At 47.3% G+C, this 22,010-nt stretch overlaps 2 protein-coding genes across 2 annotated transcripts in view; both read left to right on the top strand.

The window, feature by feature from the left end:
• CFAP61 (cilia and flagella associated protein 61) overlaps nucleotides 1-9,492 on the top strand; it is a 182,367-nt gene extending 172,875 nt beyond the window's left edge. Inside the window, exons 26-27 of the mRNA XM_034764040.1 lie at nucleotides 4,881-4,971; nucleotides 9,047-9,492. Of these exons, the coding sequence (XP_034619931.1) occupies nucleotides 4,881-4,971; nucleotides 9,047-9,247 (292 nt within the window). The 3' untranslated portion in view covers nucleotides 9,248-9,492. The remainder of the gene's footprint in view (nucleotides 1-4,880; nucleotides 4,972-9,046) is intronic.
• Nucleotides 9,493-16,059: 6,567 nt separating this feature from the next.
• INSM1 (INSM transcriptional repressor 1) lies at nucleotides 16,060-19,037 on the top strand. The gene has a single exon (XM_034764039.1). The coding sequence runs from the start codon at nucleotides 16,530-16,532 to the stop codon at nucleotides 17,979-17,981; it is 1,452 nt and encodes a 483-aa protein (XP_034619930.1). The 5' UTR covers nucleotides 16,060-16,529; the 3' UTR covers nucleotides 17,982-19,037.
• Nucleotides 19,038-22,010: the final 2,973 nt, after the last annotated feature.

Genomic DNA, 22,010 nt, shown 5'->3' with positions numbered 1-22,010 from the left:
TGATTCTCAGCGGGAACTGAGTGCCTACCTACCCTTTGTGCCTTTGAAAAGCCACCAGCCGTCACCACACACACTCCTTGGTCTCATCTCAGAGCAAAGCCAATACATTGGTAGCATAAGGCAATATAGCAATGGTAGAAATCTCCTAGTATTTATCTATACAGGTTGTTTTCTACATTTGTTTAAATTATATTAACATGATTCTGTTCTAGAAAAAAAACTGTCTCAACAGACACAAAATTCAGATCATTTAATAAACTCACCAGCAGAAAGAGATTTTTCCTGGGTAGTTAATGAGTCAGTAAGTTAGCAATACCCAAAGTGTAGGGTGCACCCCAAAGACAAGCCAGCTTGGGGGACAAAGGGTCCTCTCAGCTGTCCTCCAAAATCCAAGCTTGCTTGCTTGCTTTTTTTTAAGTACATTTTTATCTGTTGTGGTTGTGAAGAAAACCTTGAAAGCATGACCCAAGTGTGCAGCAGTGTTTGCCAAGGAGTCTGAAACTATTACTCTGAAGTATGAACTGCCGCATTCATTACAGTCGGTGCTAACTCAGATGCCAATGATGACACTTTAAATGCCAACATTGTTAAATATACTACTGTTCATTGAAGCATGTGAAAAAGGAGAGGCTATCTCGTATTAAGAAAATCTACATAGCCTTACAACATCAATGTTAAAAAAAGATAAGTTGGGACACAGACACACACACAGATTGGCTTAAAAATCATGAGATTTTAAAATATAATAAATATTGGGTTCTTTTTTTTTTTTTTTTTAGTCTTTATAGTACACTTGGATCATATTTTCAAGCTTTTCTCTATAACTATGATGGCTAATTTCCTTTTTTTATTTTCTTATTTAATGAAAGCTAGGATTCTTCCACGCTCATGGATGTCCAGCAGCTAAGACAAAGAGAAACACAAACTATCACAAAATCCATGATAAAAAATCACAAGATGTGACAACATTGTACTATCTGCTCTGCACGACTGCTCATTTTGGACAGATTTTTAACAATTTATGGTGGGATTGAGGTGGGGGTGTGATTGGTTTAATTTTCCTGAAAGAAGGGCTCAGCTTTCAGTGCTGCAGTGGGTGGTAAAAATAAGTGTCATGTCTATATTCCTTTATAGGAGTATGCCTAAATGGCTAATAACCTGTGCCTGGAAGATTATGGGCTCTGTCGAGAGACCTGTAGTACTATTCTCTTTTTTTCATCGTTCACTACTGTTATCCATTACTCAGATGTCATGGGACTTTTTTGATGTGATAAAGTTCTCATTAACCCTTTCTTGCATGGTTTCTTGTTGTGGATGCTGAGCTTGGCATTTTCAGTGGAAAAGTACCTCACAACTTTCAATGTCTTTAGATTTTTTATTTTTTTTTTACATGTTCACATCCAAGGAAAGATCTGATGTCTTGGATGGTGTGGATGACTTAAGTGGTGCAAGTGTGGATAAGGGTCAGTGTGCTGTCCTCCTCTTTCTTTCTTTTTCTTTTTTTTAAGTACCAGTAAGCATCAGAGAACTACTGCTGCTTTAGAATGTTTGAAAAAAACATTGTCCTCTGAAAGTGGTGTATAGCAGTACATTAAATAAGAGTCTGGAGAATAAAAATAGATGGGTTTTGGATGGGAATCCATTTACATGCAGATTTCAGAGATACCACATTTTTATTTCCCAGGATTGGCCAACTTTATCTGCTCATTTTTATCCTGTGTCCCCCTCTAAATTAAAAAGATTCAGCTCCTTTTGCATAGGATGCCACTAGATAATTTTCTTTTTTCTCCCCTTCATCTAATATAGCTACACATCACAGATGAGGCAGAACAGACTTTATGTATTGTTTGTCAATGAAAGGAGAGAACAGCTTCCTAGCAACAAAAAGGATGTCACATATTGTCTTCAAAAGGAGACCATTTCACCCCATCTAGTTACAAATGCCTTTCAATGATAGCTTCTGTAGATATAAAAGTCTACCAGCAGGGGATCCCCCCTTAAGAAGTGACCAAGTTTTAAAATCGGTTATGCCCCTGGCAAACATTGTACATATTTAGCTTGATCATTTTGGCAGGTTATGAAAGACTAAATGGTGCAAACACATGTGGCAGATGCTGTTCTCATGATAGTTGAGGAGCCTCTGAGCCTCTGTTGGTAGCATGCCAGGTTCATCTTGTACACTGAAGAGCATTATACTTTCAAGCTTTCTACAGCTTGCCCTTAGGGACTACTGTTGAAGTGGTAATAAAATTTAAAATGAGCCTCAGAAAGTCAACTTGTTGGTTTGGCTTCAAGTGAATCTTTTTCATTATTAAACTTCAATTTAATGGAACATGTGTTGTTGTAGCTTGAGAGAGTAAATCCAAATATGGTTGTTAGAAAGGTGATTCTGTCTTAAGAATAAATATGCACTGCCAGAAAGGGAAGAGAGCTGCTTATATATTAAAATACTCTGTGATGGTTGCATTTCTCTATTTGAAATGAGGTAAAGGAAATTTTGTATTAAATAACTGGTTATTGGTAACTCCTGTACAACCAGGCTTGAAAATATACACAAGAAATTGTCCACTTCCAGAGTAAACACACTTTTATTTGAGCCAAATACTGTAGGTTGGTGAAAAATTTCAGGCCTTAAACTCCCAAATCTGGGAATGCTGTGATGAACTGTAAAAGTCTGAATACCCGAAGATGATATCAGCTGAACTAGTAATAATAACAATAATACTCAGAATCCTCAAAGCATTGTACACATGTCATTTAATCCTCATAACATCTCAGTGAGGTAGGTAAGCAGTTTCATAAAGGCAGGGTGTTTAAAAGACTAGCTTCAATCACAAGATGAAATCAGTGTCAGGGATAGAATTAAAACGTGGGAATTCCAGGCTCCCAGGTTGGTGCTCAGATCTATAAACTATTTCTTGCCCAATAGATGTTTCTCTGTTAAAACAGATTTACCAGTAGTAATTGCACAACTAAAACTAAGATGCCAGGTGAAAATACAGGAAAAATTTATGGCAACAGGGCCATGGATTTTGGCAGTGCATGTCAGTGTAATGTGAGCATCTTTAATTATCTTGGTATATCTTTTTCTTGTCCCCTCCTATCTTGCTTTGCCATCTAACTGTTGACATTAAATGAAAAATGTTTTGAGATGAGTTAGTTAAAATGTTTTGGGGAACTGTTCATTTCTATCTATGTATCTTATAGGGATATGATAAATACATTTTAAAGTACGTTTTTAAAAGCGCCTTAGAGCTGAGTTCAGCTTTTGTAAGATTTTGGACCGAAATATAGAGATGAAATCAGTCTTAGTAATGTGCTAGCAGTGTGCAGCGAGATGCTCCTATGTCTGTCAAAACGGAAAGGTAAAGATGAGTAGCAGTGTCAGTAAATATTTATATTGTGGATATGTCCTTCATTCTGTTTGAGGCCTTGTTGTGCTGGGTGCTGTACAAACACACAAAAGAGACAAGCCATATCCAGAGGGCTTACCATCTAAAGAAGCAAATGGAGGGAACGAGATGGGGGTATAACACACAAGTAGATGGGTATGGTGAACAATTGGCACAGCTCTATTAGTTACATGCTGTGGTGTTGATTGAGTCATTAATATCTGAAGTCCAATGAAGCTTTTATTTATAGAAAAATTGCTGATAGGAAATATCACAATTCAACATTTTTAAAAGGTTGGCTTCCTTTTAGAAAGAAACTGAATGCTGGTTTTCTGTGGAAATTGTCATTAAAATTATGTAATTTGAGTTTTTATTCTAGAAATGAATATATTTATTGAAAGGACATCAGGCCAGATCCCATCAGATTTACAAATGCAATATTGCTTATTCATGAGAGCAATCCCACTGATGTGAATAGACTACAAGCTTCCAATGACACTGTTCATGTCTAAGGACTATGGTCATGATCTTGCAAACATGCACATGTTTAACATCAGTGAGATGACTGAAATGAGCAAAGCTAAGGATTTGCATAAGTGTTTGCAGGATCAGGCCCTATTTAGCTGATACCCAGTTTAATAATAAGTCACACTGATTCTTTTGGTGCTATTCTTTCTTCAGTGGGTCCTTTTAACTTTCATTAACATTAATGAGAATTGCATACACACATCAAGCAGAGAATATACCTTGTGTAATCTACAGATTATTGACACAACAACCATTATTTTTCGTTATATAGGAAATAGAACTAACCAGCAATTTTCTGTGTCATCCAGTTGCCTCTAGCTGCATTTACAGTATCTAATTATATATCTTGTTATGGCCTTGCGATAAATAGATACTTACATTTTTCTAACTTTTCACAGAAAAAGTGTAATGAATGCTTTCTATCAATAGATATAATATAAATGTTAAGATAGTTCCTCTTAAGATAGATTCAATTTAGCTTCAGTGCACTAGTGGAAAGAACATATTGCAACACTGTGGTGGCCTGTTTTTCTGGCCTTTATTAATCCAGAAACCTTAATGATGAACAACATTTGTGTCATTGTCTACACAAATTTAATTTGTTTATGCAGGAGTTCAGTTAATCCTGCAATCTGCTTTTCTCAAATGAGGACAGATAATGGAGACACCGTTCTTTACAGGTCTTCAGGCTTTTAAATTCTGATAAAATCAGGATTCTTCACTGGGTCTTGCCACAGCTCTGAATTAAGCCACTTTAAATGTAATTACTGAAGCTGGCTGTACATCAGGAACATCCATTAAAAGAATTGATTGACCATGCTGTTACGGGAGGCATTTTATGAACAAACGATCATGATGGGTCCAGAACTGTAATTTATAAAAGCAAAAAAGCAGGTAAATACTTTATTAGTAGTTAATGAGAGGTTCACTGGATAACTAAATTTCTTCTTTTTCAACCAGCTATTTCAGGGAACCTTGGTCCATGGCCATCTATCATGATCGGTTTATTGATCTTAAGAAAGAACTGCGCCAAATCCTAATATCCAGCCAGGTAAGAAAAATGACTAGCAATTGCATTTTATTATTGGAGTCATTTGTTATTTTTGAGCACTTAGGTTTTTTGCTCCCATCTTCTGCCTTAAGTTTCACTTTTTTTCTGTTTAATTACTCACTTTGGAAAACCTAAATAGACATAGAGTCTAAGCAGCATAAGGGAGAGTCAGTAAATATTGGAAATTGCTTATTTTAGTTATTTTTACAAATCTCAAAGTTGCTGGTAAGGTTTTTTCATTGTTTATGTTGCTCCATTTTCCTATGCAGGATTTTTATACCACTTACGTGTTTTTTTAGTGCAAACTTGCTACTGACACATGGAATTTCCATTTCTGTAGTTCATACTGCTTTCCATACAGTTTCGTTCATTTTTCTGCGTAGTGATATAAAAGCACTGTACATGTCATCCTAAAATTTCAGATCCTGTGAGCTGTAAATCTTTCTATAAATACCCATGGGCACAAGCTACCTAGTTGATAAAGTAACACAAAAGGGCTTTTCAACGATAGATGAAATTCCCAAATATAGGGGTGGGGCGAAATTAAGATGTTTGTTAATGTCATTTGCACTGTTGACCTGAGCATAAATTCATAGTAATTTCTCTATTTTTCCTCCCCCAGTGTCTGATTCAAAGCCCATTGAAGCCAATGAACAGGCTGCCACTTGATTCAGTGGACTTTGGATCAGTCCCAAAAGACGCAAAGTTGTAAACAGAATTTTTTTTTCTAGTCTAAAGCTTGCTGCTGCCTAGTGGGTGGTTTAGTGCCGTTCTACCGTATCCCTCCATGTACCTCCTTCGCTTCTGTTTTACATATCAAAATTCTATATTGCTGCACTACTTTTTAATGGATTGCTGCGCTTACCATACAAAATTGTTAACTATGTATTGAGGTAACATCACCCTAGTCCCTAGGAAAGGTTAAAATAAAATACAAAGGTGCTAGATAGTATTGTCTCTTCTATTATAATATGAAGAGTACTTAAGTGAAGTATTATTTTTAGATTTTCTTGAAAACAATTTATAAAGAACAGAAAATGGAATTCTAACCAAAAAATTGTGCCTGAAGATAGTGATTTTCTGCCCTGTTTCAGCGGAGCTTCCTGTATTGTAATGTGAACTTCTCTTATGTAATATCTGTATTATTGTTTATGGACAGCATGGAAATGGTGTATTACATATTTCAGCATTACTGACTCAGTCATGCAAGCTGTCTCTCATGTGAGTTAGTCCTGACACACACACGCAAGTAATCCTGTTGAGATTACTGGGACTACTCCTGTGAATCAGGATTACTCACATGAGAAAGGGTTTACGAGATCAGGTCCTATATCTGACAGGGTAAATGCACATTTGTCTATTTTTATTCTAATTCCCTTCACACAGATTTTGATATTTAGAAACACTAGGTTTAGTAAATATGTATCTTCTATGTCTGTTTGTAAGCACTGAGCATGCTGTCGAGTGCTTAATAAATACATAATGCACCCTTGGAATATATCAAAAGTGACCCTGAAAGGTCATCAAGTCTAGCCCCCTGCCTTCACTAGCAGGACTAAATACTGATTTTGCCCCAGATCCCTAAGTGGCCCCCTCAAGGATTGAGCTCACAACCCTGGGTTTAGCAGGCCAATGCTCAAACCACTGAGCTATCCCTCCCCCCAGTTGAATTGAGAATGTAAACTACAAAAGTCAGGAATTTTAAGTTATGATTACCATAGAAAATGGAACTCAATTAAAACATAACAAGACATACAGTAAGAGAAACTAAGACATGCATAAGAGCCAAGTTAGAATCATTGTGTGAACTATGTCTGTGAACTTGTGTGTTTAAATTCTGAACCATAAAATTGTATTTATTTGAGGAGTCTCTTGCACAGGATATTCTTCTTCTTCAAAATCTGATCATGCTTTGAATATTTACCCATTTTGTAGGATCCCAACCATGTATTTATTTCAACATGCGGTGCTCCAGCTACGCAGACATGCAGACGATAGAGATGAGTTTTTGCACCTCCATACACGGCTAGATACACACAAAAACTGAAGTCTGGTGATGCTATTACAGATTTAATATGAAGGGCAGCTAGAAAATTGCTGGGATTCACAAACCTGGGTTTCCCATGAAAGAAGGGAGAAGATGCCTCAGAATGGATTCACAAAAGCTGCATGCTGGGTGGCTCTTGCCCAAACTAGCCAATGGGAGATGCCATGTGTTCTAAGTCCCGCCCTTCTCAGCAAATTTAGTAAATCTAGAGAAGCACCTCCTTCTGCTTGGGTTTCTCAGCTGCACACCCTGTCCTGGAGTCAGGCACTTACGCTGATTGTACAAGAAGCTGGAAGGGGAGGGGAGAATACAGAACATCCCTCATAACTTTAAGCCCAGCAGTCAGGGTACTCACCTGAGATGTGGGAATCCCCCACTTCAAAGGAATTTGAACGGGACTCTGCCATATCTCAGGTGCAAGCCCTTATCACTGAGCTATGGGATATTCTGGTGTTGGGTTTCCTCAGTCTCTCCTGTTGAAGCTGCTGCACTGTGAATAAATAATTTTAAAAGTAATTGGAGGTGGGGGACTTGATCCTAAGTCTTCCACCTTTCAGGTGTGTGCTCTGACCACCAGGCTCCAGAGTTATTCTTCATGCTTGTGTGCACTCTCTCTCTGGTCCAGTGATTCTTTCATTATTTCTCCATAAGAACAACTTCAACAGGAGAGACTCAGGGAGATTCACATCAGAATATCCTCTAGCCCAGTAGTTAGGGTACTCACCTAAGAGGTTGCGGATACCTGTTCAAATGCCATCTTTCCCCCTAAGGTGAAGAGTCAACTCCCAGATGAATACTTCAACCATGGGGCTAAAAGTTATGAGGGAAGTCCTCCCCAAGCCATTTTATGTAAGCTCGCATATAGAGGCCTGATGTGGTAGGCAAGTTCTTAGTATGCTTTACAGATGGCGCCCCACACACAAGGTAAGCAGAGGAACACTTATCTTCTCCCAGTTCGTGCATTGCTCTGGGGCTGAAGAGTCCAGACATCTAGAGCAGAGCTGTAGTGTGCATGCACAGATGGAGAAAAATAGGTGCCGAGGGAACGTTTATCACGAAACTTTAGGCGCCAAGTGAGTTTAGGCTCCTACAAGGTTCAGTGGTAGTTGAGCAGGGATTTTGTGAATCAGTGAGGCCAGATTCTGGGATTTAGGCACCTAAAGTGGCAGTTAGGCACCTGAGTTCTTTTGTGAATCTAGCCCCAGCTGTTAAAGTATTAATAGAAAATTGTATAGTACACGTGCAGTATGAGCTTTCCAAGCAAAGGCACTTGTCTTCAATAAGAACTACTAACCTGGTTTTCAGATGGCAGCTGGGGTTGACTGGAAAATCAGGCCATACGTTGCTTGCAAATTTGACATTTAAAAACATACACTTATGGTGCTCAGATAGTTCAGAAAGGTTTATCTGGAAATTCAATTTCTAAGAAGTTCAAATACTGAAATACGTTGCCCAAGACAGTTGTCAGACTTTGTACACAAATTGTACATATATCTGTCTGTACACACACAGACACCTTTTGAACTCTAAATAGGTGAGAATTTTCAGACCAAAAGATCAAATTAACACCTGAATTTATGGTCTTATCAAAGTGTCCTTTGAGCCATTAGTGACACCACACTGCCACAGTGTGATAATCCCTCCACTGTGTTCCCGATAGCTATTGCCACCAAACACCCCTTTCCTCATCCAAGGAATGTGGTGACCAGCTGTCTCTGTATTTGCTGCCAGGGAGAATGAAGGGTGAAAGGCAGGCTTAGTTGGCTGCCTCAAACGAGCGACCTAATATCAACAAATCCTAATTTATCTGGTGCCTGACCCTTGAAGACTGTTGCTGACCTAAGTCCATCTAGTTGTACAAACCATTGAGTTCTGTTACATTTATGTGTTTCTCTAATGCTGTTTGGAACTATTGGTGTGTGCATCCACCCTGCCTTTTCATCATAATAGAAGCTAGTGTTTCTATACCTGCCCATCATGTTTTGTCAAGTCAATGCTTCTCTTTCAGCTTATTCCTCTGTTTTACAGGTGGATGGCCCTCCATCATTGGAACAGTTGGTTCACCAGATAGTGGATGGCAAACTCATTCTTGCTGAGAAACCAAAGAAATACCTGAAAAGGTTCTTTCAGCAAAATATCTACAAGAGACGGGTGGAGGAAAGCATTCTCAGTTATCTGAACTACAATAATTACCATCTGCCTATGTATGCATGGCCAGGGATTGTTTAGTTAGGATTGGCTAAAGGAGGCTCGCTTTTCACTCCTGGTCCCTAGGGCCCCCTAACTACCAGCCCCTCTGAGGGAGCACTGAGCTGGCTTTCAGACGTAGGCTGCATTCAGCCAGCACCATGCAATCTTCTCTTTCAATTCTCCAGTAGGTGGAGCAGGACGTTGATTTCCCATTCCGCAAGAACCAGCCGGGCCAGGCCCAGCCATTCCTATGCAAAGCTGGCCTGGCTTTCAACAATAAAAGCCCGCTCCTCCCAGCCATGCCTAGCTCGTGTTTCTCTGATCCGGGCCTGGCCGGGCTGCTTGTGGATGGGCCTGGAGCAGCCGCCGTTTGGCTGCGCGGGGGCAGGGGTTGGAGGCTGACTCCCTTGCGGGCCGGGGGCCGGGCCGGCGGCCCCCGCCCCGCTGGCAGATGGCCGGTGGGGGCTGGAGATCGCCGTGTCGCGGCTGAATTGTTCATTCCCCACGCGGCCCGGCCAGAAGGTGCATTGTGGCGGGGGGAGGGGGCGCGCCAACGGGCCGCCTCGTGACCTAGCAGCTGCGGGGTTAACTCCCTCGCGGGAGGCGCCTCGGCAACCAGCTGACCAATGGCTGCCGGCGCTTGGCTGCGCAGCCAGCCAATCGGCAGGCGAGCGCCCAAGGCGGGAAAGCTGAAGCCGGGCACGGAGCCGGGCTGAGGCGCTGCGGCCAGGCGCCTTCTCGCGCCCGTGGCCAACGCTGCCCGGCCTCCTGCGAGGGCCTAGGAAGGGAACAGTGACCGGGGGCTGGTGTGTTACCGCGGGACCAAATCACACCGCGCTGCCGGGTGTCACGTCCCTTCTTCAGACACCGCCCCGCGGCCTGCAGCTGGGGAGCGTTCAACTAAGGAGCAAGGGGCCGCCTCCGCAGCGAAGTATTTGTCCTCGGTTAAGGCCTCACTGAATCCCTCCTCGCCCAGGCCTGAGGCGTTCTGGGGGCTCCCCGGCCCCTGGCAACGCAAGGGGGAGACCCCTCCGGGACAGGGCCGAGCAGCGGATAGGAAAGCGTTAAACGCGGGGGCCGCGTTGTTTAAGCACACCCCGGGCCGCCTCAGCCACAAACCGCTCCCCCGCCGCGGGGGCACGGAGCCCGCCCCTGTTGAGCGTTAGGAGGACACGGCGTAGGCAGTCGACGAAGGCCTTTCCCCTTCCTGGGTTTGCTCGTTGGTTCTGATCATGGGCACGTGGCGAGTGCGCGCAAGATACGCGGGAACCGCTCCCTGGCGGATGCTGATTTCTGGCGCGAGGCACCAGCAAGCCCCGAAAGTGACGCTCGCAGGCTGGGCTTGGAGGGACTCGCTTCCAGGCCATTGTTTCCAATGCGCCGAGCGACCGAGAGCGCAACCCGGACAGCAGCCCCAAGTGCAGCAGCGGGAACAAAGAGAAGGCCCCGGCCTGCAAGACGCAGGCTAGGTTCTGACCATGGACACTGCTGTATGGGGCAGACACTCCTTTGGGCAGGCACACCTGTGATTGGGAGTGTGTTTGTGTTTCTGCGCCAGACACAGAGCTGTTGGAACTCTACCCGCCAACCGCCATAAACTCTGGGAACCCAGGGAGACAGCTACGTACATGGATTTAAAAAAAAATCCTATGTGGCACATGAAACGAGTAGCTCTCCTATCCCATGTTTCCACTCTTAACAAGCGTGACGCTAAATGAGCTTTTGCATCACGGCAATAATTGACGGATGTAAGTGAAAAAAGATGCTGCCGTAATCCCAGCACGCCTGGTTTTCTCTGTACAAATAATACAGCCCCCCAAAAAGGGAGATGAAAAAGTTAAAATATTCTTTGCTGCGGGAGATGTAAAACACGTCTATCACTATTCAGACATGGGGGGCGGGAGGGGAACGTAGCCATGTGTGAGTAGCTGTTGATTGTTTTCTGGTTGAGAGAAGTGATGATAAGGTTGGGCTAAAGTGTGGGGATTGCTCGTGTAACCTGCAGCTGTATGCTAATGATAATAGAAACAAATCCACTGCCTCCCCCATTAAACAGCGAGGAGGCAGGGAAGCACACATCACTGAACAAATACACTCGCACTAGACAAATAAAATACACATACACACACCAAAACCAAGAGAGAAAGAAACAAGAAAGGGGCAACCCACTCGCCAGCATGTGGCTCGGTGCGAATCTCAGTTATTTTCTCCTACTTATCTTTACAGGGTATTGGCTGATCACTCGGTTTTAGGACATGCTTATTGAGGAGGCTAAAGGAAATCAATGCTGGATGGCTGTGTGGCACTATTGAAAGGTAACATAGTCTTTAGGGCGTTTGTCATGCTGGTCCTGCAACAAATGCCATCGAGCGCTGTTCTCTCACACTCGCGTATTTACTTTTTCCCTCTCTTCCCAGAAACGGTGATCAATTTACCCACCTTGGGCTGAAAAAACCCAAAACTTTCGGTTCATTTAGGCCTTTAGGCAGCTATGCCTGAATAGCGTAAACAAATCGCCATAAATGCGCCACTTAAAAGAGAAAGCTCCTCTACCCAGTATATTTTGCGTAATAAAAGAGCCGCTCTCTTTTCCTCACACCCCCCACCCTTCAAAAAAGCTGAATAATGGGAGCAGAGCAGATTGCCATTGGGGGATACTTGAAACTTAAGCAATAGAAAATACTTCAGGTCTTTTTCTTCTGGTAGCTGGGTGAAATGGAACAGACTCGTGGGCTCTTTCTTGTTTTCGCTCGCTTTCATGTAGTATTCTTTTGTGTGTAATTATTTAAACGGGAGATCCATAGCAGCTTTATGCTAATCTGCTGAACAAAGGGAGTGGGGCGGGGGAGAGGGGAAGGTGAATAGAAGGCGCGGGGGGGAGGGAGCGGGCAGAGGGATTCGCGTGTCTCTCGCGTGGCCCGCAGACAGACACAACAATCGCTAATTCCTGCAAACGCGCTGCGCTCGCTCCCGAGCTCCGGGTCAAACAGTAGCAACCCAGCAATTGTTTATGCGTCGTGCAACAATGGGGGTTAGGAACCTGATGAACCTTTCTGATTGCAACTTTCAAGGGTGTGTGTGTGTGTGAGAAAAACAATCTCTAGTCAACTTGATACGTACAAAAATGTGAATGTGATGAAACTGTCTGACAAGGGGGTATAGGTGTAAGTAAAAATCTGTAAGCCACTTGATACTTACACCAGGAAGGGGGAAGGGTAGATTTAAAAAGAAAAATCTAATCGGAGGCAGCGCTCTGCTCTTTGCATGTAACACTTCAGCCCAATTCTGGGTTTGTTCCGCCAACCACATTACGCTGGTGCTGTGTTGAGTAATCAAAACCGCTGTGCGCCTGTCGGCTGATACAGGGAGGCATGCTTAAAATCTTGAGTAAAGTAGGCAAATCAATAAAGCTGAGGGATGGACAAACTGTTCGCTCTGATGCGCTCGCAGGAACATTCAAAATAGCAAACTCCTTGGCCCAAACTGTGCTCTCTCCTCCCCCTCCCCCTCCCCCCGCCTCGTCACAGGACAGGATAATAAGGGATCTTGTAGAAACGCGTCTCTCCAGCAAGCCTCGCCAAAAGGAAAACGCCATGCAATTGAGCTTTGCTGCCACTGATTTTCCAGTTTGGCAGAATACAAACGAAACGGAGCTAGAAAAACACAACATGCCTTATTCCCTTCCCAAAAAAAAAAAAAAAAAAAAAAAAAAAAGGTTGTAAAACGTGGCGCTGAAGTGACTCAAGACTGGATCTCTTTGTCAAAGCTGGGCTCTGTTTCAAACAGGAATTCATTCAGAGACGGCCTATGGCCTGTGTCACACAGGAGGTCAGACTAGAAGATGACAGCGGTCTCTCCTGGCCTGAGGAGCTATGAAATATTCCCTGTGCAAATTCCCACATATGCCGTTGGTCTCGTCTTGCTTGTGAAGGGAACTTGGCGCAAACAAAGTGGTTTGTAAGGGAAGGGGGCGGGGTGGACTCAGCTGGGAATCCCCTGGGGGAAACGTGGAAGTTTTCTGCTGAAGACAAAGAGTTAAATAGGGATGGAGCAGAAGTTGCTTTGTAGTTTCAGAAGGACTCACTCATTCAACTCAAGCGCTTCAAAAATAACAGTCGCGTCTTGAGTTTCAGGCACTGATACTATTTGATTTTTTTTAAAGGATCTGTTTATTACAACTGCTTGGACAGCGCCTTTCCCCAGATCGGTGCTAAAGTCATTATTACTAGTATGTTGTGCTGCTTCGTGCAGATTGCATTAGTGCCCGCAGCATGCTCCGGTAAGAGCTGTCCAAATGGAAAGGAGGGCCCAGTCTTTGCCCCGAAGACTCCCCAGTCTAAAACGGCTTTAGGGTTAAACGCAAGCCGTTTTGGAGGGTGATCCATAGCTGCAGTGCTAGAAGCAGCAGCTCCAACTGTCAGATGATGCACACTGCTGCACCTGCTTTTGAAGACGGGTGTCTTCCCCTCCCCAACATTTTTTCCACTCCGTTGTTGTGAAAATTAGTTTAGAATACTTGTACCTTTCAAGTTTCAATTAATCTTTACCGTACACGACTGAAAGCAAGGAGGGGTTTGGTTTTTTTCAGCTGGCTGGGGCTAGCAAAACAACAAAAAGAAACGGATCCTTTGAATCTAAGTATCTCAATAGGTTTCAATAGATTCCCTTTGGTTAATTCATAGCACTGTTTGAATTCGCTGTGCTGCAGCGGGTTTTTGGTTTTTGTCGGGGTTTTCTTTTGCATTCAGCTTTTTAAGGTTGCGTATTTTGACTTATCTATTGTATAATTTTTTAATGAAAAAGAGTGCCTATATTCCTCACATATATAGGGCAGGAGAAGAGTCTGAGCAACTACAAAACTAGCCAAGCTGAACCTACAGAGTAATAAAAATTGGAGGAAACGTAAACATTTTTCTCGTTTTTCCCAATGGTCTGTCTTTAACTGACTATTTGGCCGATAACGAATGGCAGGCAACATATGAATTATTACACTAGGGTCTAGCTTGCATCTCAGCGCTACCTTAAATTCCCAATCTTGCAGACAGGCACGTGCTTCCCTTAACTTTATTGCCGTGATACTAAAGCATTGGCACAAGCGTTCAGCACCCTCAACATCAGACCATTTATTTTGGTGGTTCATGCCCAACCCTGGCCCTGCGTAACGAAGGGCAATAAGTAACCTACAAACAAAAATACAACCATGTAGATCAGCTAACAAACTTCAGCGTTGGGGCACTGGGAGAAGAGGGGGGCTAATACATTCCCTTCGATTAGGAGCAGACACAAGAATCACACGGGAAGCCTGAGTAGTCTGGCTGGCTTTCGATCCATTTCTTTCTGAGGCTGTGGGGAAATCATTGCCACTTTTTTTTTTTATCCCTCTCCTACATCTTTTTCTAGACAAGATTAAAGGACAAGCAGCTCTGGGAAGGTTTTAGCCTATCCCCATGTAACAGGTATTTATTGCCTGAGACTTTGGTCCATGCTTTTCCTTGAGCAATCTGGAGAGAGACAGAGACTTTAGAAGGATAACGCCTTTTCCGTCCCAAGTTTAGCGGGGAGGGAGGCGGGGTATTGGGGTGTTGTTTGTTTTTTCGCTCTTATGACTTTTGCTGGCGGATGCGGGGGAGCGTCTTGTGCTATTGCAGCCTCTGCCTTGTCTTGGACAGATTCCCCCCCCCCCCCCGCGTCTTTCTCCCCCTGCCCCGCAGCACGCGTCTCTTTCTCGTCCAGATTGGCCGCGGGTCGCATTCAATAGAAAGAGGTTAATTTCCTTCACAAAGGTGAAGGGAGTGAGGCTTTGGGAAGCTACTGTGCAGAGACAGACAGACCCTTTCTTTATTTTTTAGCTACTTGATTAGACCCCTTGATTTAGCATCTGATGTCAAACAGCAGACAAAATGCACCAACTGAATTAAAATGCATGAGGCCGCAAAGGATCATGTAAAAGAAGTTTGTCCGGCTGGAGAACAAAATTTTATATATATATATATATATATAATGATAAACTAGAAATGTATTATAATTTTAATAAATAACACTGAGGTTGACACACTGTACTAAGTGGTGGAGTCTTCATTTACCAGAATGAGCAATTGTATTTTCAGTAACTTGACAAAAGTTTTTTTTTCTTTTGTAATTAAAGCTCCCCCTCCCCCGAAAAAAGTCAGTCCCCTCACCAGCGCCCAATTTCTTCAGCTCCAAAATGCACCAAATCAACAATTTGATTTGCTGATAACGTGTTTATTTAAGGTCAGAACTTTTCGAAGAGATTCTGGTAGTGCTGGATTTTATGAGCGCTTCAGACTAGAATAACCAGCTTTTAAACCCTTAAAGTATCCGCTGCTAATCAAAATACCATCATGTATGTTTCTCCTCGAAATGGCTTCCCATCACTTCCTGAGGACTCTTCTTTACCAGTATATTTAACGTCCTGATTTTCAGACTCCAGTGGCAATCTCCTAAAATGTTTTGTTTGCAATTACTCCCCCTCCCCATCCCAGCATTTCCTGAGGGGTGGGAGCTTTTAAACAATTCAGAATCTACATTTTCTTTCTCTGCCCCCCCTCCCCCCTTTCTCCAGTTTGCATATTGAACCCTCCTGACATTTTTCTGACCATTCTTCTCCTTTGTTGCTATTTTGCTCCAGAACCACGGGTAATCCCCCCGATTTGAGATGCTGCTCATTGTCATGCTGATGGACATTTCCATTTGGCAGATCTGTGCCCCCCGGAGGAGACACACAAAGGCCAGGCACGTGTGCCTTCCTATAGAAAACCATCAGACCGTGAAAAGAGGAGGGGCCAGGCGTGTGCCTTTAGCCGGGAGGGGCCAGAAGTAAATGGGGGGAAAGGAGGAGGGAGGGGGGGGAAGAGAAAGGAAAGCGAACGAGAGAAACCCCTCAGGTACATCTGCTGTACCTAGCAAGCGACCCCGCTGTCCCTGCCCCTTTCTGCGAGCCTGCACCCTCCCACACTCCTCCAATCCATAGGAGCCGCAGGAAGCGCTGATTGGCTCGGGGATGGAGCAGGAGGCTCGAACAATGGCATCCTCTCCCCTTAAAAAGAGTGCAGCGATCCGGGCAGGGGCAGACGGGACCCATTTGCGGGGCGCCCACCAGACAACAAGTGCAAAGGGGGACCAGCAGCAGCGGCACGTCGGGGGTTTGTCCCTCTGCTGCTGAGCCCGGACTGGATGGCAGAAGCAGGCAGCAAAGCCTGAGCGAGGCAGCCGGCTGGAGCCAGACGCACAAGCCTTTTGCTGCAGATCCGCGCCTCTGCCGCCGCCCCAAGTGCCTTCCCCGCCGGCCCAGCCGCCAAAGATGCCCCGGGGGTTCCTGGTGAAAAGGAACCGGAGGGCCACGCCGATCTCCTACCGGGTCCGCTGCGGCCAGGAGGGCGAGCCCGAGCTGCTGCTGTTCGCCGGCGGCCAGCAGCTCTGCTCCCCACCCCTCCCCTCCGCCGGCCCCGATCCGGCGGCTCCCACCGCGCCCAGGGAACCGCCGCCGCTGCCGCCCCCCAAGCCCATGCAGTTCGGCACCCCAGAAGCCGCGTGCCAGGCGCTGTACAGCCCCACCCGGCCGGTCAGCAAGGAGCACGAGAAGAAATCCTTGGAGCGCAGCTTCAACCTGGGCTCGCCGGTCTCCGCAGAGTCCTTCCCAGCCCCGGCGGTGCCCAGCACCATGGACCCGCAGCTCTTCGCCCCGGCCGAGCTCAAACTGTGGGCCTCCTCCTCCAGCCCCGCAGAGACCAGCGGCCCCCAGCGCAGCACCCAGAGCGGCCCCCACAGAGACACCCACTGCAGCACCCAGGGGCCCCTGAGCGGCACCCTCTGCAGCGGCCAGGCGAGCGCCGGCACCCGCAGTCTATCCGCCCTGCTGCCCCCCTCCTCTGCCTCCTCGGTCCGCCCCCAGCCCAAGCGGCCCCCCGCCGGCTCGGAGCCCGGCAAGCACAAGCCCCCGGCCGCTAAGAAAGCCAAAGCCATCCGCAAGCTGAACTTCGAGGACGAGGTGACCACGTCGCCGGTGCTGGGGCTGAAGATCAAGGAGGGGCCGGTGGAGCCGCCCCGGGCGCGGGGGGCGGGCGGGCCGGGCCCGCGGCCGCTGGGCGAGTTCATCTGCCAGCTGTGCAAGGAGGAGTACGCCGACCCCTTCGCCCTGGCGCAGCACAAGTGCTCGCGCATCGTGCGCGTGGAGTACCGCTGCCCGGAGTGCGACAAGGTCTTCAGCTGCCCGGCCAACCTGGCCTCGCACCGTCGCTGGCACAAGCCGCGGCCGGCCCCCAGCGCCCCGCCGCCGCCCGCCAAGGCGCCCGAGGAGCAGCCGCCGCCCAAGGAGGCCGGAGGCAGCAGCAGCGAGCGGGACACGCCCAGCCCCGGCAGCAGCAGCGGCGGCGGCTCGGAGTCCGGTTCCGAGGAGGGGCTGTACGAGTGCCCCACCTGCACCCGCCGGTTCCGCCGCCAGGCCTACCTCCGCAAGCACCTGCTGGGCCACGAGCCGGGGCCCGGTCCGGAGAGGCCCGGCCCAGAGGAAAGCCCCGGCGCGCCGGCCGCCAGCGAGTGCCACCTGTGCCCGGTGTGCGGGGAAACCTTCCCCAGCAAGGGCGGCCAGGAGCGGCACCTGCGCCTGCTGCACTCGGCGCAGGTCTTCCCCTGCAAGTACTGCCCGGCCACCTTCTACAGCTCGCCCGGCCTCACCCGCCACATCAACAAGTGCCACCCCTCGGAGAACCGGCAGGTCATCCTGCTGCAGCTGCCCGTGCGCCCCGCCTGCTAGGCCGTGCCTTCGCCCCCTCCTGACCCCCGGGCTGCAGCCTGGCCGCTGCCTCGGACCGGCTTCGCCCTGCAGAGCCGAGCTCTCCAGGACCCCGGCTGATCCCCCCCCACACCCCACTCCTCCTCCAGCGCCTGGTTTATTTACAGCTGAAAACAAAGGGGGGAGGAGGGGAGTAATCATAAAATCCACTTGTGCCAGTGTCTCCTTGGTGGTGATTCCTCCGTCCTTCTACTGTAGCTCAGCCTCTGAAAAGCAGCCCCTCTTTGATCGCTAGCGGGATCAAGGTCCCCTTAGGAAGTCTCTCTGGTTTTCCTCTGCCCCCATCTCTCTGTGTGCGTAGCCTAGGGGTTGGGTTGGTTGTTGGTTTTATTTTTTTTTAAGTCAATCTCGAAGAATAATGCCTTTATATTTCACAGGCTGTAAATTGAATTTACCACATGATTAGCTTTATTATGGCTTGTGAACTGCTGGAAGCTGGCTTTACACCCTCACCCCCTTTTATGTGAACAAATAAAACTGCTTCATTTTGTTTTCTTTAGTATAGCCACAAATGCCTTGACTCTACTGTTGATGGTCTCCAGAAAATGCTGTAGAAACTGCCTTAAATATTACCTGCCAACTTTCTTTTTTTCGATTGTTTGTCCTTAGCGAGGTAGACTCCCGAGCTGACTATATGTATATGTTGATTTGAGTAATTATTTATTCTTTATTTATTTATATTAATTATGAAGATTGATATTATTTGATCGTGAATATTTTGATGCGCTTTTCCCCTCCCCCTTCCTGCCATTTCACTGTGCATTTTAGAAGAAGATCTTGTTCTAAAGGAATCTGCTAAAAGGTTTTAACTTTTCTACCTAGAATAACACACAATCTTGACCATTTTATCCTGCTCTAAGGGCACAGACAGCTCTTGTGCAACCGACAGCTCTTACTTTTAGATGCAATCTCTTTTCTACACACATTATTTTCTTAACTGTTAGCTATTTATAGAATGCTTCAATAGAACTGTTTCAACTGTATAACTATTTACTATTCAAATAAAATATTTTCAAATTCAAATACACATCCTCTCGCTTCTCATATGTCTCATTAATCAAAGCCTTCCTGCTTGTCTTTAACTAAGAATCATGTATTCATTTAAGCTTAAAAGAAGGAAGAGCTACCAGCGCCCTAGATGGTATATAAAATGTCACTGTGGTGGTCATTTTCCCAGCCCTCCTTGGAAGGCGCTCTGAGTGACTGAGCAAGCTAAAGCCTAGACCGTCTATTGACACCTTCTGCCGCTTTAAACCCACCACCCACTAAATCGTTATTTCTTTGCGCGCGCAGCTGGGGAGACCAGAGGAGTTTGTCCATCGTTTGGTAAAGTTACCAGAAAGCAAATTACTGTAAACCAACGTGTTACAAAGGGGAAGGGCTAACGCTGAGGTCAGGCTGGCTAATCCCCTTTCCCTTGCGAATTGACCGTTCCTCACCGAGGGCTGCCTCATGGCCTGGACCAGAATCAACGTTAGCTCCAGCCCCAAATCACAGACACAGCAGAGCTAATGTTTTTTTTAAATAAAATAAAACTCTGGTTGTAATGATCAGCGCTAGCACATGGCTTGTTAGCGCGCTCAGCTGATCCGTGGTGAAGGTGAAAGTGAGCGCTCGTCTTCAGCCATCTCAACTTTCATTTCACCAGTGCCGGGGTCTAACCACCGGCATAGCCCCATTGCAGAAACCTTCACACGCTCGGCTTTGGGGCCCCAGGTGAGGAAGGTCACTCTAAAGCACTTATTCTCGCCTCTCGGGGGCTAGACACATGCACTGCCCACCACATTGAAGCCACTGGGCTGACGGGTCTGGAGGCTGGAGCCGAACAGAAACAGCAGGAAATCACGCTGGAGACACTCAGGGTAAATCTCACTTGTATTATTTCCCCCTTGCCAGCAGCAGAGCGACTGCCCTTAACCCTGGCAGAAGCGCCTCAGGGCTGGTCCTTTTAGCTGCGTTTCTCCTGCAGTCCAGAGCGCATCACAGGCTCCCTGCTCACGTCCCCTTTTTGCGGCTCGCCCGTCCGTGCATTAAGCTAGCGTGCCCCCCCCAGCGGAGTGAATCACCCAGGAGCGCAGCACGGATAAAATAGCATCACCGCACCAAGGGCAAAGGCGACTGCGCTGCGCCCTGAGCTGCAAAGGGCCTGGCTGTGGAGACCACCCCGCCCCCCCCAAATCCAGGGGAGCTGTATTCACAGACTCGCCGTGGCGCAGAGCAGCCTCGATTGCACACGTACTCCCGGGGCTCAGCGGGGCACAAAGGTCCCCAGCACCGCGTGGGAAGCCCATGTCCAGGGTGCGGTACTGGAGAGTCTTGCAGGAGAGGTAAGGTAGAATGAGCAAGGAATTTGGACGCACCTGGACTGGCCCCTTCCATTAGGTGCTGAGTCACTCAGCAGCTTTTAATGTGTTACACAACCAACCCCCTGCACAGCAGACCTAGCATGGAGGGCGGGTGCAGTTTAGCCTTAGATACCATCACTGCAAACAGCAGCAGCGAATAAGGCCAATAAGCACCCTACAAAGATGACCTGGTGGCATAAAACCAGGACCACAAATGGGCAAGGGGCGCATCTGAGCCGAATCAGCGCTATGCAGCTGCTGGAGACCAGGAGCGGGGAAAGGACAAACTCAGCCTGCTGCCTTTCCCCTCGCACTAGCGCAAAAGTTGCCCGCTGTGTAACATGATGGGACTGGGAAAGAACCCGAAAGCCAGTGCTGGGGATTTTTGCCAAGGCCCAGGCTCTCAGGACTCAGCTATTACCTGTTGCATTCAGGTTCGTCACGATCCTGAACATTAACACCGAGGCTGAGTTTGATCGATCGCGTCCAGTCCTAGATGAGGCTATGCGGAACAGAAAGCACGGCCTGGATTCCCAAAGCACAAAATAGTATTTGCGCATGGGGGGGCTGATTTGTAATCAGCTTGAAATACTTAACTCTGAACGTGTTAAAATCACCTACTCCCTTCTCCAGTATCTTCTGCTTGAAACTGGTTTCATGCAGTTACCAAACTATCTGGAGGGAATGAGTTCTAGCAAAGATGTGACATGAAACCTGGGAGCATTCTTTACTGGTAAGGAAAACTCAAGCACTTTAAGGAGACAGAGCCTCGTTTGTAACATAGTGCAGATGCCTCACACCTGTAATATACCAATGGCTGCAGGGGAAGTAATTTTTTTTATTGTGCATTTAGGACTAAGGACCTGATCCAAAGCCTGTTGAAGCCAATGGGAGCCTTTCTATTGACTTCAATGGGCACTGCAGGGCACCCTGAATCCTCTGAGCAAATCCGAGATAAGCAGTAGCCAGGCACGTTTATCGGGATAGCTATGGAGAAATGGTGAGTGTCTGGCTGCCTCCACTCCAAACAGGAATTGCAGCCTATGGTAGGGTTACCTATTTTAATTTTTAAAAAGGAGGACACTCCATGGGGCCCCGGCCCCACCCTAACTCTGCCCCCTGCCCTGAACGCTCCATCCCTTGCTCCTCCCCCTCCCCTGCTTCCCGCAAATCAAATGTTCGCGGGAAGCCTGCAAAAGGGAGGCAGAAGGTAGGCTGGGGTGGGGTGCGGCGAGGCTTAGTCCATCCCTCCTGGCCGAGCGGCTCCCTTTGGCGGCTGGCCCAGGCCAAGAGGCTCTGGTCCCGGCGTCTCCCGCCTGGCTTGGGCCCTGGGGCCCCAGTTCCCGGCCAACTGCCCGCGCCCCCGGCCCAGCACTGCGCCGGCCCTGGCCCTGGCCCCCAGCCAAGTGCCCACGCCCCTGGCCCTGGCCCCTGGCTGAGCACCACGCCAACCCCGGCCCCGGCCAAGTGCCCGTGCCAGCCCCAGCCCCCGGCCAAATGCCCGCGCCCCCAGCCTGGCCCCTGGCCCACCACCGCGCTGGCCCCGGCCAAGTGCTCGCGCCCCCGGCCAGACCCCCGGCCCAGCACCGCGTCGGGCCCCGGCCCGGCACCGCACCGGCCCCGCGCCCCTGGCCCCAGCCCCTGA

This window comes from Trachemys scripta, chromosome 3, assembly GCF_013100865.1.
Source record: "Trachemys scripta elegans isolate TJP31775 chromosome 3, CAS_Tse_1.0, whole genome shotgun sequence".
NCBI lineage: Eukaryota > Metazoa > Chordata > Testudines > Emydidae > Trachemys > Trachemys scripta.
Note: the sequence above shows the minus strand (reverse complement) of the source record. Positions and strands in the feature narration are given on the sequence as shown.

Coding starts and splice junctions, on each gene's coding strand:
- INSM1 (XM_034764039.1), top strand. CDS start 16,530: ATGCCCCGGGGGTTCCTGGTGAAAAGGAACCGGAGGGCCACGCCGATC.